At 42.6% G+C, this 17,333-nt stretch overlaps 1 protein-coding gene across 1 annotated transcript in view; it reads right to left on the bottom strand.

Moving 5' to 3' along the window:
* Positions 1-674: 674 nt before the first annotated feature.
* LOC308307579 (thrombospondin-type laminin G domain and EAR repeat-containing protein-like) overlaps positions 675-17,333 on the bottom strand; it is a gene marked incomplete at both ends in the record, with an annotated part of 38,339 nt that continues 21,680 nt past the window's right edge. Inside the window, 5 exons of the mRNA XM_080752847.1 lie at positions 675-828; positions 5,277-5,378; positions 6,719-6,897; positions 11,172-11,348; positions 11,514-11,572. Coding sequence (XP_080608973.1) covers positions 675-828; positions 5,277-5,378; positions 6,719-6,897; positions 11,172-11,348; positions 11,514-11,572 — 671 coding nt within the window. The remainder of the gene's footprint in view (positions 829-5,276; positions 5,379-6,718; positions 6,898-11,171; positions 11,349-11,513; positions 11,573-17,333) is intronic.

Below are 17,333 nucleotides of genomic sequence, written 5' to 3'. Positions count from 1 at the left end.
GTTCCCATAAAAAGACCAAAGGCCAGAACAGGAGCCAGAGCGTATAAGTATCAGGCACCTCAGTTGTGGAACCTCCTCCCAGTTCGGTCCGTGAAGCAGATAAGTCAAATAGAATCCATTTTCTGTTAATGCATCGTCTATTTCTCGCTTCAAATATGTTTTAAAACATTCTTGAGAGCAGCGATTAGTTGTAAATGACACTGTGTGTTTGTTTAAATGGCTGTCATGTTGGATACGGAATAAAATTCACGTAGTGCAGCAGGTGCTCTGAGCCGTTGATTATAGGCATCGGCCTGTTAGAGAGCGGAGTGGTCATTATACAGAATTAATTCACCACAGATTTCATTCCTTCCATTTTTATCCCACGATTTGATAACCCATTTTTCACCTGGTGTCAATTATCTAATGTAATCCTGGGTGCTACCCTAGGAGACACGAGAGAACATGCAAACTCCACACAGAAAGGCCGTTTTGCCAACCCCACCTAGGTTATGGGTGCTGCGGGAATCGAACCCAGGACTTTCTAGCTGTGAGGCGACAGCACTACCGACTGCACCACCGTGCCCCCTCTCACTGCTGTTTTCAGCGATTGACCAATCAGAATCAAGCATTCAACCAAGCCGTGTAATAAGGTATAGTAATACGGAATGCGGGAGGTGGAGGGCAGGAACATCTCAGTAGGTTTTGAGTTTGAAGACCTTGCTAAGCCTGGAGGTGGCGCTAGAGTAGAGGAGGAAGGATCCCTCAGCGGTGCTGAAGTGTTCCCAGTCTCTGCAGCCGAACGTAGGGAGACTGTGGACGGGAACGAAGCCCTCGTAGCCCTTCCACCTGCAAGACACGCATGCACGCACGCACGCACGCACGCACGCACACGCACACACACACACACACACACACACACACACACACACACACACATTATAGCTGAGAATCTAAACACTGTCCAGTAACTGTTGTGACGGCCCTGCCCCTCTCTGCAGGCTAGCCGGCAGCTCAGAGCAGAGTGGGTCAGGCCGTCTGGTTTGGAGAGTATAAAGCAGGGATGTCAAACATACGGCCCGCGGGCCGGATCCGGCCCGCGAGATGATTCAATCCAATTAAAAAAAAAGTAAGTCTCTAGCCCATTCCTGTCAAGAGTTATGATTGTTTTAAGAATTAACCTAAACTAATGCCTGCTCACTGCAGGCTAGCTTTCTCCCACCTGGCAGTGATTGAGTTGATTGATTGGAATGTTAAGTGACCAGCTCTCTCTCTCTCTCTCTCTCTCTTTGAAGATGACAGCATTGCTAGGAATGGGGTGGGGGGTCTGGCTATGAATAACATACCTACAATATTCGAACTGTACTCAAAGATTACACATATTAGACATGGAAATTAATGTTGTTAAGAAAATAACTTATTTAAAACATATAATAATAATAAAATGTAAAAGTTTTATTATTCAGATATTTTCTGAATATGCTATTATTGTTCATTACTTTTATTCTTTTTATTATAAAATACAATAAAAATAATTGTCCTGAATCAATAATATTTTTTTTATCCATTTACAAATTATAGTAGAGACTATCAGGAATTTAATTATTCTATTATCAAATGGTTTATTCTTATTGGCACTTCTTATTAAATGAGTAGTTCACCCCCAAAATGCCATGGAGCCAATGGAGACTCATTCCTAAAACAGAAATTTGATTACAATAAATGCATGCCTATTGGACCCAAATGCATTTGGGTCCCCATCCGTAATCAATGGGGGGAAGTGTACTATACGACACATTTTTGTCTTAGTAATGCGACAAATAAAATAAAAATATGTTATTGAACTCAAGTCTCCATGGCGTGAGTAATCAAAGGGAAAAAAAGTCATTTTGGGGATGAACTACTCCTTTAAACAAATAGCATCTCTCGTACCTAACTGCAACTGTAATACCAATAATGAAAGTAGCTATTTTACTTAATAAAATAATGAACACAATTTGTAAAATGATATACTGCTATACTGCTAGCTACAGCAGTGGCTGAGACGACAGGAAGAAAAACAGAACATGTGCGCGCGAGTGTGCATGCCATCCGATCCGCGACTGGTTCGGCCCTCATCAAGTCGCCTTTCATCCAATCCGGCCCTCACCCCAAAATGAGTTCGACACCCCTGGTATAAAGGGAGCTCTCCTTCCAACCTCTCATTAGCTGTCACTACTCCTGGAAGCAGGTTCTCTACTTGTGCCCGTGCACCTCTATACAACACGCACACAGCACACTCCACACATCCATACACTGCAGACATTACTGATTACTGACTTGTTCACACCTCATACCCATTTCTGTTTGATCATTGATTTTAGTTATTTAATTTAGAGTAATAAATATAACTTAAAATGTTGACTTGTGTGTTGGCTCCCTCTTTTTTGTTGTGAATCACCCTTATTCATGACACTGTTCAGTCTCGCGTGGCCAGACTGTTGACTCCTGCGATTTGCAAACGCTCCCGTCATTCAGTCTGGGGCGACGGAGGTCTTATGAGGAGTACAGGATGAAGCGGAAGTGAAGCCTCCTCCCCACTTCCGTTTCCTATTTAACTCATTGAGTGCCAGCGCCCTCTAGGGGCCAAAGAATGCCAGCGCATCTCTCATAGGTGAGCGCTTTAGCTTCCAGGACCTAACCTTCCAGGACCTCACGTGCTCACGTTCATGCACGTCATGGAAATGTCCCGGATGATAATGCTAACAGAATGGCTATTCCCATTTTGTCATCTAAAAGATCATTTTTGGGCGATTTCGCCGTAAATAAACCTCGCGCCGCTTCCCTAAAGACACATTCCAGAGATACAAGCCTTCAAAGATGCGGTCTTTCATTGGATTAGGCGGAGATTGGCGATTTCGTTCGCAAATAACGTCCGGCCGGGACGTTGCTAGCTTTCGGCTAGTAGCTTCAAAAATCAAGCCAGGCTTCAGAAGACCTCTTATCATTTTATTCCATTTCATTAAATATCCCGGACTAGTTCGGGATAGGCACCCTGGAATACGTCGCGCCGCCTACAATGAACATTGGGTGAACATTGGGGGGAGTCTAAACTTTATTTTAAACCATTTTCAATGGAATAAATCGTCGGAGCATCTAGCGTAGCTCGTTGGCTAGCGCTGGGCGAGCCGGGACCACCCACGTTGCTCCAAGCAGCTCGGGGTAAGTAAAATAGCAAATAAAAAATTGTTTTTGATCCCGAATATCCCGAACTAGTTCGGGATAGGCACTGTATGAGTTAACATCGCACACATTCATCCTAATATGAATAAAATTCATCAAAGCATACATAGTGGCTTGCTGCTTAGCAGAAAGGACATTTTAAAATATATTTTCATGAACGGAAATGCTCGCTTCCATTACTCGCCTTTCAGGAGCTGTAGCTCCAGACTCTACATACTGTAGCATTCAGAGATTGTGGAATGGTTGTCTGGCTACGCGAGACTAGGTTAACATAACTTCTCACCACACTGTTCAGAGAGGAGGTTAGGGTTAGGCCGTTAAGACCCTGATACAAGTAGCAATTCTTTCATCAATAGCGAGTTTAAGCTCGATGATTTTCAGGACGGCAACGCCAGGCGGACTACGGCTGCTATGACGTAATCGCCGTAGCGATCAAAATGGTTAAGCAAAGCCTCGGCGGCGACGGGTTCCCACCCCTTTCACTGAACGCCTTGGTTCCCATGGCGACGCGTACACGCAGCAGAAGGAGTAGGCGCTACGTGGGAAGGGACCTTCTGCCGTAGTAGAGACGGCTGGGGCGACGGCAGGTTTATCTATCGAGCGCAGATCATTTCCGGTTGCCGTTGTCATCTGCCGTTGCCGTAGGTTTGCTTAAGGTCGCTAATATCAACCAGCAACGACCAGAGGCGTCATTTGGGTATGGCCATTGGCATCATCATTGGATTAATAGACATCATTGTTGTTGATAAGGTATTGTCACTGTCGGGCAGAAACCTCGTATCTCCAAGTTTCAAATGTGTATGTTTTTTCGCGAAGTAAAGCCCTGCTTAATCACTAGAGACTGTTGCACAAAACGAGTGAAAATAGCAGATCTACAAGCACACAACGCCTCGCACCGCGAGGCGTTGTGTGCTTGTAGATCGGCTATTTTCACTCGTTTAAATCATTTTTAAAGTGATAAATACAAAACAAACGGTTTTGGACATACAAGGTTTCCACCCGACAACGACGATATATGTTGCCATACCTTATCATATTCTTTCCCCCTTTAGCCAAGGTATGACAAGCCATACCCAATTGACACCTCTGGTCGTTGCTGGGCGGTATTGATGAAAGAATTGCTACGTGTATCAGGGGCTTTAGGGTTAGGGTTAGGGTTGTTCGATATGGCCAAAAAATAAAATCTCGATTATTTTCTCTGAAATCCCGATTTTCCATTTCGATTTCGATTTTTTGTTAAAAGAATAATACATTGTTTCAACTATTTTGTTTTCATTAAAAAAATGCAAGGAAATGTTTTTTTTTTCATTATTGTTTCATTTTTTGATTTTTTTTATATAGCCAAATAGCAAAATGCAATAAAACAATAAGGGTATTAATAATAATAACTTTAGTTGCGCAACAATCACATACAGAAGTTAACTTAGCGTCCTTAGTGTTTCATTATCAATAGTGAGTGACAAAACAGCCAAAACAAGCCAGCTCTTGGAGGCTGGTGAGGCATTTTGGTAGGCATTTCGCCTACCAAAATGTAATTCCTGGCTACGCCCCTGCCCTGCACCACTCATGCACGGAGATGTTGACTGATTGTAAACGGAGGCGAAGCGCTTCACTTCCCGACGCAAAATTAACACAGTGACAGGGACAGTAGGAGACTACAGTCAGTAGGTGGGTAACACAGAATTAATAAGCTTCTTTCAAACTACAACAAGAAGTAAGTTTACCAGCTCAGCAGCGTTTTGTTCTGTTTTCTGCTTGAACCATCGCGAGTGAGCGCAGTGCGGTGGTGAACTCTGCTCAGTCTGACGTGCGCTAAACGCGCATCAAAGAAATGACACATCAGAGAGAAAGTAGTATTAATTTGGTGTCGGACCTTGTCGTCCTGCTTTAGGAGGACGGGGCTGTGTACTTTTTGCGCGTGCAAGGCTCCAATGAGTAAGAATTTCCCTAATTAAAGTGAAAATCGATTTTACGATTTCCATTTTTTAAATCGTCCAAAAGAAAAAAAACGGGTTACGATTAAAAATTGATTAATCGAACAACCCTAGTTAGGGTTAGGTCAAAGGTTAACTGACCTGTACACCACACTGTTCAGAGAGTAGGATCCTCCATCGTGAGAGTTGGCCACAACCAGGAAGTTCTCCTCCCCCACCGTGAAGAACTCCCAGTCCACAGCACTGAACACGTGCACGCGCACACACACACACACACACACACACACACACACACACACACACACACACACACACACACACACGTTAAAAAACAACATTAAAAGATGTATTAAAAACACAAAACAATGGGTTTTTCGACACCAAGGGGGCGGATTAAAAAGAAATGCCTCTGGTGATAAAGCTGCTCCATATTTGCATACTGGGCCCTGATTGGTCCCTTCACTACTTAGGGAGGGAGTGAAATCCAATCACAATTTAGCAGTGCCAGACCAAATCTGCAGAGGGCTTGCTTTATTTATGTGTGCGTGTGCGCGCGTGCACGTGTGTGTGTGTGTGTGTGTGTGTGTGTGTGTGTGTGTGTGTGTGTGTGTGTGTGTGTGTGTGTGTGTGTGTGTGTGTGCATTAGTGTCGTAGGAAATGAGTGTCATTATTCTGAAGAAAACCTGGAGACTTGACGTTCAGTAAATGGGTGTTTTGATCTAAATAAGAACATTATGGTGTTATAACTTTCCACAGACAAGACCAATGAAAGGGATATTTCACTTTTTCGTCTAATCAGGCTTTTGGGAACACAGTTTTTAAGTTGCTTGATTCAGTATTCAGTATTCTTTTTTATCAGACACGCCCCCTTCCTATAGACTAGAACCAAGAACAGGTGTTTTTTATGAATGGTTAAAATGGAGTTTGAAGTTACAATGTAAGTGTCTGATAAAATGAATATTACAGCACGGCACCGAGTGCAGCGCTGCGAGCTTGTAGATCTGCTTTTTTTAAACATTTGTTTGAATATTTTTGACCTGATTCTATAAATGTCTTCTAAATCCTTCTTCTAAATCAGTGGTTCTCAAATTTTTTCATGTCAAGGACCCCCAAAATGACATGCATTTGGTCGCGGACCCCCATCTCAAAATACGTGGTTCCAGGGACCCCCCAGAAGCAAATGTTCGCTTTTAAAAATATATATTCAAAGACTTGCAAAAAGCGAACATTTGTAACTCAACTTTTACTTCTGGGGAGTCCCTGGAACTAAATATTTTAAGATGGGCATCAGCGACCAAATACATGTAATTCTAGGTGTCCCTGACATGAAAAAGTTTGCGAACCACTGATGATAGAAACATGAGTTTTTTCAAAAACCTAGAAGGATTTGGAAGACACTTTCGGTTCAAAATATTCAAAGACTTGCACAAATCGTCACAATTTTTCAAAAATAGCAGATCTACAAGCTCGCAGCGCACTGTGAGCTTGTATATCTGCAATTTCTTTCAATAGTTAAAGCATGAAATAATTCTAGGCCTAAATGTGTTTCATATTGTTTGTGTGTGTGTAGCTGCTGTCTGCACCTGTAGGTGAGTATGTCTTGGAAGCGTATGAAGCTCTGCGTGACGGCGTTGAGCTCGTAGATGGTGGAGTTGATGGCGTAGACGCTGGGGCCTCGCTCCACCAGCCTCTGGCTGTTGGCCACCACCAGGAAGTACCGCTCTCCGATCTGGAACATCTCCCAGTCGGTGGCTCCTACTGTCTGGAAATACAGACCAAAGGTATTTTTTAAAGTGAAATATCCCTTTAAAGACAATCTATATATGTTTCTTCTTTAGAAATATGTCCTTTCACATCAGGATGGTCATTAGACTCAGCAATCTAACCCACCTATCTCTCCGACTCCCTCCCCAGTCAGAGTTAGGAATAATTTGCAGGATGCAATTTGTAATGAGATGTGAGTGGACTTAATTTAAAGATGTGAAAGATGTGAGAGACACATTCCAAAACTTGTAACTTTTTTTTTGGCCAGTTGTTGTTATTGTGAGTTTGTGGCTGACCACCATCAATGAAGATGACAATTGATAAAAGTTACACATATTATCATAAAATATCGTTAAAACAATCATTCGTTAGTGTGCAATAAGTGTTAAATGGCTTTATAATATGAATAGTACTGTTATAATTCTTGATCGCCTCTTGTCTTGAATGTTTAAACAATAACAAGCTTGATAAGCCCAAAGCTTATTGATACCGGGTACTCAATACACTTGTTATCAAGTTTGTAGCGGGCCCTTGTTTCCAGCTCCATCCCTAGCTAAGGGGTGAGGAAACAAGTGGAGGGGGATACAAGGAAGGAGTTTTGAGAGTTGGGATCTGACCCATGTGTATCAGAGGATAGATGTGGTTGTCCCCACTCGAACCACCAGGGGTCAGCAGTGATATGGAAAATACACATGAGGGGACCTGGATAAAAATACAACAGTTTATCTCCCTTTTCATATTAAAACAGGGGTTGACACTAGAGCCCTGCACGGGCCTGAAATGTGGGGCCCGGCCCGGCCCGGGCCCGTGGAGTTAAGGCCCGGCCCGGCCCCAGGCCCGTTGGTGAGTTTCAGAACCGAGCCCGGCCCGGCCCGTAAGCCCGTCACTTTATTATTTAATTAAATATTTACGTGCGTGGCTTTCACTGCTGCGCGCAGCAGCTACACTCTCAAGGTCCATACTGTCACAGACCACCGAGATTTGCGTCTGAAAGGTCCAGTTCAACTACAAAATGACACGTCTTGCAACTTCTGAAAAGGATTACTCCTATTTTGAGTTCGGAAAGCTGCACGCACGTTAGAAAGTTGGAACTTTCCCACAAAAAAGCTGTGGTCGGAGACAGTATACAGCCCTCTACTCTAACTGTGCTCGTCTTGCGCTCTGATTAAAAGAAAGAAGTCAACATCACAACACAAGTAAGAAATCTTCCTCCACCCACCGTTTGTTATGTTACTGTATATGCTCACAGCAGAAAATTAGACCTTGATTGATTGATATTATTGTCGGCTTGCCGTGGTTAAGCCATCTCGTAAAATACGGAGTATCGTCCAGTTATAGCCTACTAAAGAGTAAAGACGCATTCCGTAATGAACGGATACGGGAGGTCGGGGAATCATTACAGGGCGATTTATTTGAGGAATGACTGTAAAATTGTTGAATCTACAGTAGTGCTCCTAATATTCTAGTCTCGCTGTGTGAGTCGCAGACACACAGAGTTTGACAGAATAAAAGACGTAAAGCTCCCTGCTCGTTGCGGGCGGCCATTGGCTAATGTACTCATGTCACGACCAATCAGAGATAGAACCCATAGCCTAGAAGACTATAGGCTATGCGAGGCAGCTGCTGTCTCACTCACACTCTCCATTCTAGCTATGCGCACTGTCGCACACAGAGACGTCATGTGTGAAATTCACCGCGCGAAATGTTCCGAGCATGGTTCTGAGCCCGGCCCGGCCCTAGGCCCGTTGGTGAGTTTCAGAAACGAGCCCGTCCGGCCGAGGCACTTGCCCATCGGGCAAGTACAGGTCATGTTCTACTTGCCCTCAGGTCCTGGCCACTTGCCCTCATAAATTCATAAAATTGTAACATTTTAATTACCGTTCATTTTAACTTATTTGTTAGGCCTACTTGCAGTGATGTTGCTAGGTTTTCAATGTAATGGGTCGAGACCCACAGTTTGTCATTGGGTCTCAGAAAGATTTTATGGGTCACCAATAATGTTTTTGAGTCTTTTTTTTACAATTTGGCTAATGTTTGTTTTTATAGCATAGTTCGTTGTTTTGCTTTTGATGCAGTAATGGTCTTTTTTCTTTTCTTTCTTTATTAAAAAGATCTTCCCTTAAATTATGACTTCACTGTCATCTGGAGACCTCTCTGGGGGGTCTCGACCCACATGTTGACTCACTTGACAGAGGAACAACAACCCGTGGAAGAGAGAATGTAGTAGATGAAAGTGGAGCAGAGATATTTGTTTAAAGAATTATTAATTCATTTAAAAAAAAAATTATGTTTGCGCAGTGTTTAAAACTGGTGTTTTCTTTTTAGAAACTGCGATTCTCTTTGAATGCTTTATGCTTGTGTCGCAACGTGAATAACAATCTGAAAACAACATGTCGTGAATCTGAGCGGCTCGTCATGTGCGGCTCGTAGCTATCTGGAGAGAAGATTAATCATCACACTGTGGCTCAGGGTTAGAGAAACCGTCATTAAAACACGTAGGGTTCCTGAAGGGTTCCCAGTTCAAATCTGGGCTCCACTAGAGTTAGTGTGGAAGAGTCCTTGAGCAAGACTCTGAAGTTCTGAACCCCTAGTTGCTCCCAGTGAGCAGGTTGGTGCCTTGCATGGTTTCCTCCACCATCGGTGTATGGATGTGTGTGTGAATGGGTGAATGTAATGCACAATCTATGTAATGCGCCTGGATAAAGGCGCTACATAAATGCACCATTTACACACACACACACACACACACACACACACACACACACACACACACACACACACACACACACACACACACACACACACACACACACACACTCTCTCTCTCTCTCTCTCACATAGGCCTACATATGACCCGCCCCAACTGACTTGTCAAAACAGCAGGAAAAGAGAGAGAACATTACTAGCAGCTTCACTGGAATTCCCCTACACACACACACACACACACACACACACACACACACACACACACACACACACACGTAGCACCTGTGTTGGCAGGTGAGTGTACTTGAGGACAATTTATTTGACTGGAGCTTAATGCTTAAGCAGTCTTTTCACTAGCGTGCAGTCGGGAGGGGAGAGGAGGGGAGGGGTACTGCTCAAGTGTAATCCTTTACAAATAAGTCATTAGCAGCTACTGTAGCAGTTTGTTATGTTATGTCATTAGCAGCTACTGTAACAGCTTGTACCCAGGCAGCGTCTAATCCACTCGAGGTCAATATATCTGTCTGCTATATGTATTTGGTCGCGGACCCCCATCGAAAATGAATGAATAAATAAATGTTGGTGTCTTCTTACTCAAGGCTCCTGAGCCACTGACACTGCTGCCAGAGTGAATCATAAGTTGCATTTCCATAAAGCCGTTTTCTGCGCATTAAGGCTTTTGCACATAAATCTTTTTATGGAAACACTTCAAAATTCAAATAAACTTTCATTATTCGCAAAAACATTTATGCGCTTGGAGGAGGTGGATTTTGAGGCTCGAAAAAACGTAATAAGCATTAGTGAATGGAAACAATAAAGCAAATTATGTTTTGAATTAAAATGCAGTGGGCCGCTCTTGGTAACTTGGTTGTACCAACTTGGTTGTACCAAGTTACCAACGCGTTCAAAATTGTGCTCAAAAGTAAAACCATTCATCATTATTATTCTCCATTCTGCGAGCTGTGATGAGCTTGTACTGTATATCAGCTGTTATCGTGCTCAATGCTGTTGCGGAGTTGGGGAATGTCTTCTCTTCTCTCTCTCTCATTCTCTCCCTCTCTCTCTCTCTCTCTCTCTCTCTCTCTCTCTCTCTCTCTCTCTCTCTCTCTCTCTCACCACCGGCTGTCCATCAGTCCGTCCCTCCGTCTGTCCGTCACTGTCACACTTTGGCCCTATACTCTTATCTCCGGCTCCGTTGCCCCTATCCATGTCAAACTTTGCACACACATTCCTTGACTGGCAAACCACAACCTCCAGACCTGATTTCTCACATGGCCCTCTTCTAGCACCACCATGAGGGTGATTTTTGCAAAACACATTTTTGGACACTGCTCCTACAGATTTTGCCCTAAAATCACGCAAAGCGGTACACAGTAGCCTACCTCTAAAGTCATGATATCAACATGGATTTGTCCCATTTCCCATATTCCCTCCTGATTGGCTACAATTACCTTCTAAAGTTTGTGTATGCGATCTGACGGTCGCTTATCTCCCGATTAGGGAATCTTACTGGTTCTACTCACTGGTATGTGTTGGAAGACACTGAAGTCTTATTATTCTACTCACTGGTATGTGCTGGAATACGGTGAAGCGCCCGTCCATCCAGATGTAGATGGTGGAGTCGATGCTGGTGGTGTGACCGTTGAATGTGTTAGCTACGACCAGGAAGTAGTACGGCCCGACCCGGAAGAACTCCCAGTCGTACGCCCCAGAGGTCATCAACGTCTGGTTCACCTCAAACAGCTGCAATAGAAACCAATAGGAACCAAAAGGAACCAAAAGGAACCAATAGGAAGGAACCAATAGGAACCAATAGAGTATAATAATATGTAATAATCTATCATAATATGAACGTGAGCCGTAGCTATAAACATAAACATAAATATGTGAACATGTGACAGGAAGTACCTTGGTGCCTGGGTTCCAGCGGTAAATTACACTTTCTATGTTGTGGTTGGAATCACTGGCTGAGGATGAAATGAAATGAAATTAGGGAAGTGCAATCTTCCTCACCCACAGCAGTGTTACGCTGCAACATGCTGTTTTCTCCTAATCTTTTCTTTAGATCACTTAATATTGATGACATCAGGAATCTCCATATATGGGCATAAAAGGGATTCTGTTAGTGACATCACAGTGAAGCCAGAGTGTGCTGTCATAGAACCACAGTATCAGGCGTGACAGAGATCAGTGACCCTTCACATACTAATCTCATCATACTAATCAATAAATATAGGCAACCACATTTGCAATTTCTATTTGTGGGCTTGCTTTAGCGAGCACACACACTAGTTGTCCCCAATTTATTCTTCTTGATTTATTTATTCCGCCACTGTTTTTGGCATTCTACTTCCACGTTCTTTGAGCTATTCATTTCATTCAAACTTGTTTTGTTTAATTATGTTTTACTATAAGGCTCAGTTATGATCAAACTCTCTAAACGTGTGTGCGTGAGTTTTATTATCTAACCACCATCGTAAACTCTACACCTGTAGCATCTGGCTGGGTGCCAGGAAAACACACACACACACACACACACACACACACACACACACACACACACTAGTAGAGGAAAAAATAGGCCAGAAGTTGACCATACCCCTACCCGGGGTAGAACAAAACGCGACATAGTTTTTTCATATCTTTAGGATGTACCTTTCATGAAATGGATTGTCCCGAGTTTTGCTTTTACTGCAAAAGTCATGAAATTGATCCATGAAGGGACTCACCACATAAGCAAAAAAACGCCTATCCTGAAAGATGGAGTTCCAAGTCAAACCTTTGTCATTTTCTACCTGCAGGTTGTTTTCACCTCATACTTGCACAGAAGGTCTACAGGTAGTGTCCTTACATCCCAGAACAATCAGAATGCAAAAATATGGTTCTGTTTTGAATCTGCTGCCTTTTATATAAGGACCTTCTATAGGCGGAAATGACATTCCTAAGGAAAATTCCCCTGTAATCCTTCTATAAGGGGTAGTACAAACTATGACAAAGTTTTTTCGTAACTTTTACTTGTCCTCTTCATGAAATGGATGGTCAGTAGTTTTGCTTTTACTGCAAAAGTCATGAAATTGATCCATGAAGGGACTCACCACATAGGCAAAAAATACGCCTACCCTGAATTTTCTATTGCTGGTTGTTTTTACCTCATTCTTGCACAGATGGTCTACAGGTAGCGTCCTTAAATACCAAAATAATCAGAATGCAAAAAAGTGATTTACCAAGAAAGGGCAGAAATATCCCCACATGTTAATCATACACCATTTCTACTTACTGGTAGGGAAGGAGCTGGAAACAAGGGCCTACTACAAACTTGATATCCCGGTATCAATAAGCTTTGGGCTTATCAAGGTTGTTATTAAGCATAGCGGCCCATGACATCATGTTTAAATAATCAAGACAAGAGGCGATTAATACATTGTTACAGTACTATTCATAATATATAGCCATTTAACACTTACTGCACACTAATGAATGATTTTCTAAAGATATTAAATGACAATATTTTTTACTTTTGTCAATTCTCATCCTCATAGACAAACTCAGACTCACAACAACTGGCCAATGCAAAAAGATACCAGTTCTGTTCAGAATCTCACATCTCACATCTTCCCACAAAATATTATAAAGCGCTCAACAGTGGGCTCGATAAAAGCCCATGGGTCAATAAGCAGGATCGATAAGGTGCTCATTATCAATACAAATTAACAAACTCCATTCAGATTGTCAATAGGGAATACACCAACAACCAAAATAAACCAGAAGAATATGTCATAATATGCTTGTATTGTGAATCAGGAGTTTTTCTATATATGTGTGCCATTCTTACTGCATGCCAAATAATCAAACAGCAGCTTTTTCTCATTTTAATTTATTTCGTTTATTTCTTTTTCAATATTTTCATATCAACAACTAATTTGAGTGTGAGGGGGACTGACCAATTTGCAAAGCTGGTCAATGGATACAAAGCTGTGATCTCCCAAATTCAGACATAATTTTGTCAGGAGTTTGTTCGTGACGTAATCGGCTGTGTATCTATTGGTCAATGGCTGGTCAATGGATTAATTTAATTCAGTCTTACTATTTATGTTGCTAAATATGGTATGATGGTATATATTATTATAATATAAACGGTAAGAAGGAATTCAGTTCCCAGTGGATTACAACCAAGGGCCACTACAATGCTCTACAGTCAAGGCTGGTCCACAAGGCACAAGCTGGTATAAAAGGATTGTGTCATTTCTTGTTTATTTTAGTTTACAGGCAATGTACTGTAAATGCAGGAGCAATATTATGTACAACACAATCCCACAGAGAGACATTGAGGCACGTACTACTTTGACTGCAACAATCCTTATCATAGCAGTAGAGTTGGGTGAGGTCTCTTACTGCTTGGTGCAGGCTATTTTTTGAACAGGACAGGCTTTAGTGATGTATCCTTTAGCATCCAACCCTTCCCAACTGGATTCCACAAAAGGGGTTTGGGGACATGATTGTGGCACCATATACTGTACCAGTTTGGTACATAGCCTGTTGAACATTCAAAAATATCCTCAGTGGGAGGCAGGTGTGAGACTGGCATGTCTGTCGTTGATGCAAGAATACAACGGAGCTCATCAAGACTAGAACACACCTGGCCCTTTGCCTTCTTTTTTAGGCCATAGAGAGTGAGGGCATATTGTCTTGAACATCCTGAAGCCTCTGGTAGACTATCTGTCAAGCCAAAGGTTCTCAGACCCTGACCTAATTTATATGTACAGTACTATGGATATACTTGTGTTGCTCGCCTACTATGTCAGTCAACAACTCCTTGGAATAGCTGCCATTTTCATGCATGCTGGTCATGGGATAGACAACGATACATCCCAATGTCTGATATTACAAATACATTGGGAGTGGCTTTGTGTGAGAGTCTTCTAGCATGGCACGCATTGACTGGATGCAATGCAACAAGCAGCCTGTTCAGAATAAGCAATAATACAGCTTTCAACAAGCTGGCGAAGCACATTCATTAACTTCAGGATCTGAGAATCTTTGGCTTACTGCATGCCAAATAATCAAACATTGGTCAGTCTCCCTTACACTGCTCAAAATAGTTGTTGATTGAAAAAGAAATAAATTAAAATGAGAAAAGGCTGCTGATTATTTGGCATTAAGAATGGCGCACAAAGTGTAGTGTATTCTACTGAATATAGGCTTACATATATAATGTACTGCATTTAAGTCTGAATACCATAGACTGCTTATAGAACAATATGTTTGCTGCTTTTGAGGTGAAGAGAATTAGGCCTTGGGATGGGTGCATCTCTCCACTCCGACATGTCTCCTTTCCGACATGTCTGCATTCCGACACTAACCCTATCTCTAACCCTAACCCTAAACCTTAGGCCCATGGGAGTGTCGCCACTCCGACAATAAGAAGTCCATTTCGGGAGTGGCGACATGTCGGAATGGAGAGAGCCTCCCCCTTGCGATGTAGGGACACTACCTGTAGACCATCTGTGCAATATGAGATGAAACAACCAGCAGGTAGAAAATGACAAAGGATTGACTTGGAACTCCATCTTTCAGGGTAGGCTTTTTTATGGTGGGTACCTTTATGGATCAATTTCATGACTTCTGCAGTAAAAGTAAAACTACTGACCATCCATTTCATGAAGAGGACAAGTAAAAACACTGTCAGGGTTTGTACTACCCCTTATAGAAGATTATCTCCAGGATCACAGGGGATTCTTCCTTAGGAATGTCATTTCCGCCTATAGAAAGTCCTTATATTAAAGGCTGCAGATTCAAAACAGAACCATATTTTTGCATTCTGATTGTTCTGGGATGTAAGGACACTACTTGTAGACCATCTGTGCAAGTATGAGGTAAAAGCAACCTGCAGGTAGAAAATGACAAAGGATTGAATTGGAACCCCATCTTTCAGGGTAGGCGATTTTTGCCTACAGTATGTGGTGAGTCCCTTCATGGAACAATTTCATGACTTTGGCAGTAAAAGTAAAACTCGGGACAGTGCATTTCATGAAGGGGACATCCTAAAGATATGAAAAAACTATGTCGCGTTTTGTTCTACCCCTTATAGAAGATTATCACCAGACTTACAGGGGAACATTCCTTAGAAATGTAATTTCCGCCTATAGAAAGTCCTTATATAAAAGGCTGCAGATTCAAAACAGAACCATATTTGTGCATTCTGATTGTTCTGGGATGTAAGGACACTACCTGTGGATCATCTGTGCAAGTATGAGGTAAAAACAACCTGCAGGTAGAAAATGACAAAGGATTGACTTGGAACTCCATCTTTCAGGATAGGCGTTTTTTTGCCTATGTGATGAGTCCCTTCATGGATCAATTTCATGACTTTTGCAGTCAAAGTAAAACTTGGGACAATCCATTTCATGAAGGGGACATCCTAAAGATATGAAAAAACTATGTCGCGTTTTGTTCTACCCCGGGTAGGGGTACCTCAAAAACTAAGGCTCTTTTTTAGGATTTTTTCCTCCTCTACACACACACACACACACACACACACACACACACACACACACACACACACACACACACACTCTCTTTCAGACGGTAGATCATGCAGCTGTTCTTTGTAAGTTCCTTTCAGTTCAGATCAATGTGACTCCACTTCACAGGAGAAGTGTGTGTGTGTGTGTGTGTGTGTGTGTGTGTGTGTGTGTGTGTGTGTGTGTGTGTGTGTGTCGTGTGTGTGTGCGTGCGTGCGTGCGTGCGTGCGTGCGTGCGTGCGTGCGTGCGTGCGTGCGTGCGTGCACGTGTATTTAACTGTGTGCACGACATGTATTTAACTGTTCTTCGATCCATTCAATCATCAATCGTACATGAAACTCTCTTTTCTCACTCTGTTGTACACAATAGTTTGTTTGCATACACACACACACACACACACACACACACACACACACACACACACACACACACACACACACACACACACACACACACACACACACACACACACCATCCCACACTCACACAGTGAAAACATACATGGAGAGGATCCAAAGACCCACATCAATGAATGACTAATCAAAGATTTCTCACACACACGCACACGCACGCACGCACCCGCGCGCACGCACACACACACACACACACACACACACACACACACACACACACACACACACACACACACACACACACACACACACACACACACACACACACACCACCTTCTGTATAGAAGCAGCAGGTTGACAGTGTCACACTCTGCAGCACCTAAACTATGCACAAAAAGTTCTGAAACGCATGTATATTATCCATTATTATATCTCCCCTTTAATAATACCAACTGGTATTGTGTTTTATATCATTTTTATTGTTGATTTGTCACCTTTACAATGAGGTACAGCTTGTAAAGATCGGGCATTTGTGGAATGAGCAAAACAGCAAAGCGTGTTTGCCAAAATGGATTGCAAATCTGTTCTGCTGGCATTCGGTTTTGGGCTTTCCTTTAAAGTTTAAAGGAGCTATAGTCAACTTTTTTCTTTAAAAATCAAACCTCGGTTCGAAGTGGAGCGGTGAATCTGAGCAGCTATACCCTGTGTGTGTTGCTAAATGCCTAAACTGTAAACTGTAAACTGTGCCTGTGAGTGAGTGGTGAGTGTGCCTGGCCTGCACAAAACAGCGCCCCTCCTTTAACTAGTGTGTTGTGTGTGGCCACTCAAGGTATTGCCAGGCTACGGACACGGC

This window comes from Nannobrachium achirus, assembly GCF_963921795.1.
Source record: "Nannobrachium achirus genome assembly, chromosome: 22".
NCBI classification, from domain to species: Eukaryota; Metazoa; Chordata; class Actinopteri; order Myctophiformes; family Myctophidae; genus Nannobrachium; species Nannobrachium achirus.
This window is presented reverse-complemented; position numbering and strand designations above follow the sequence as displayed.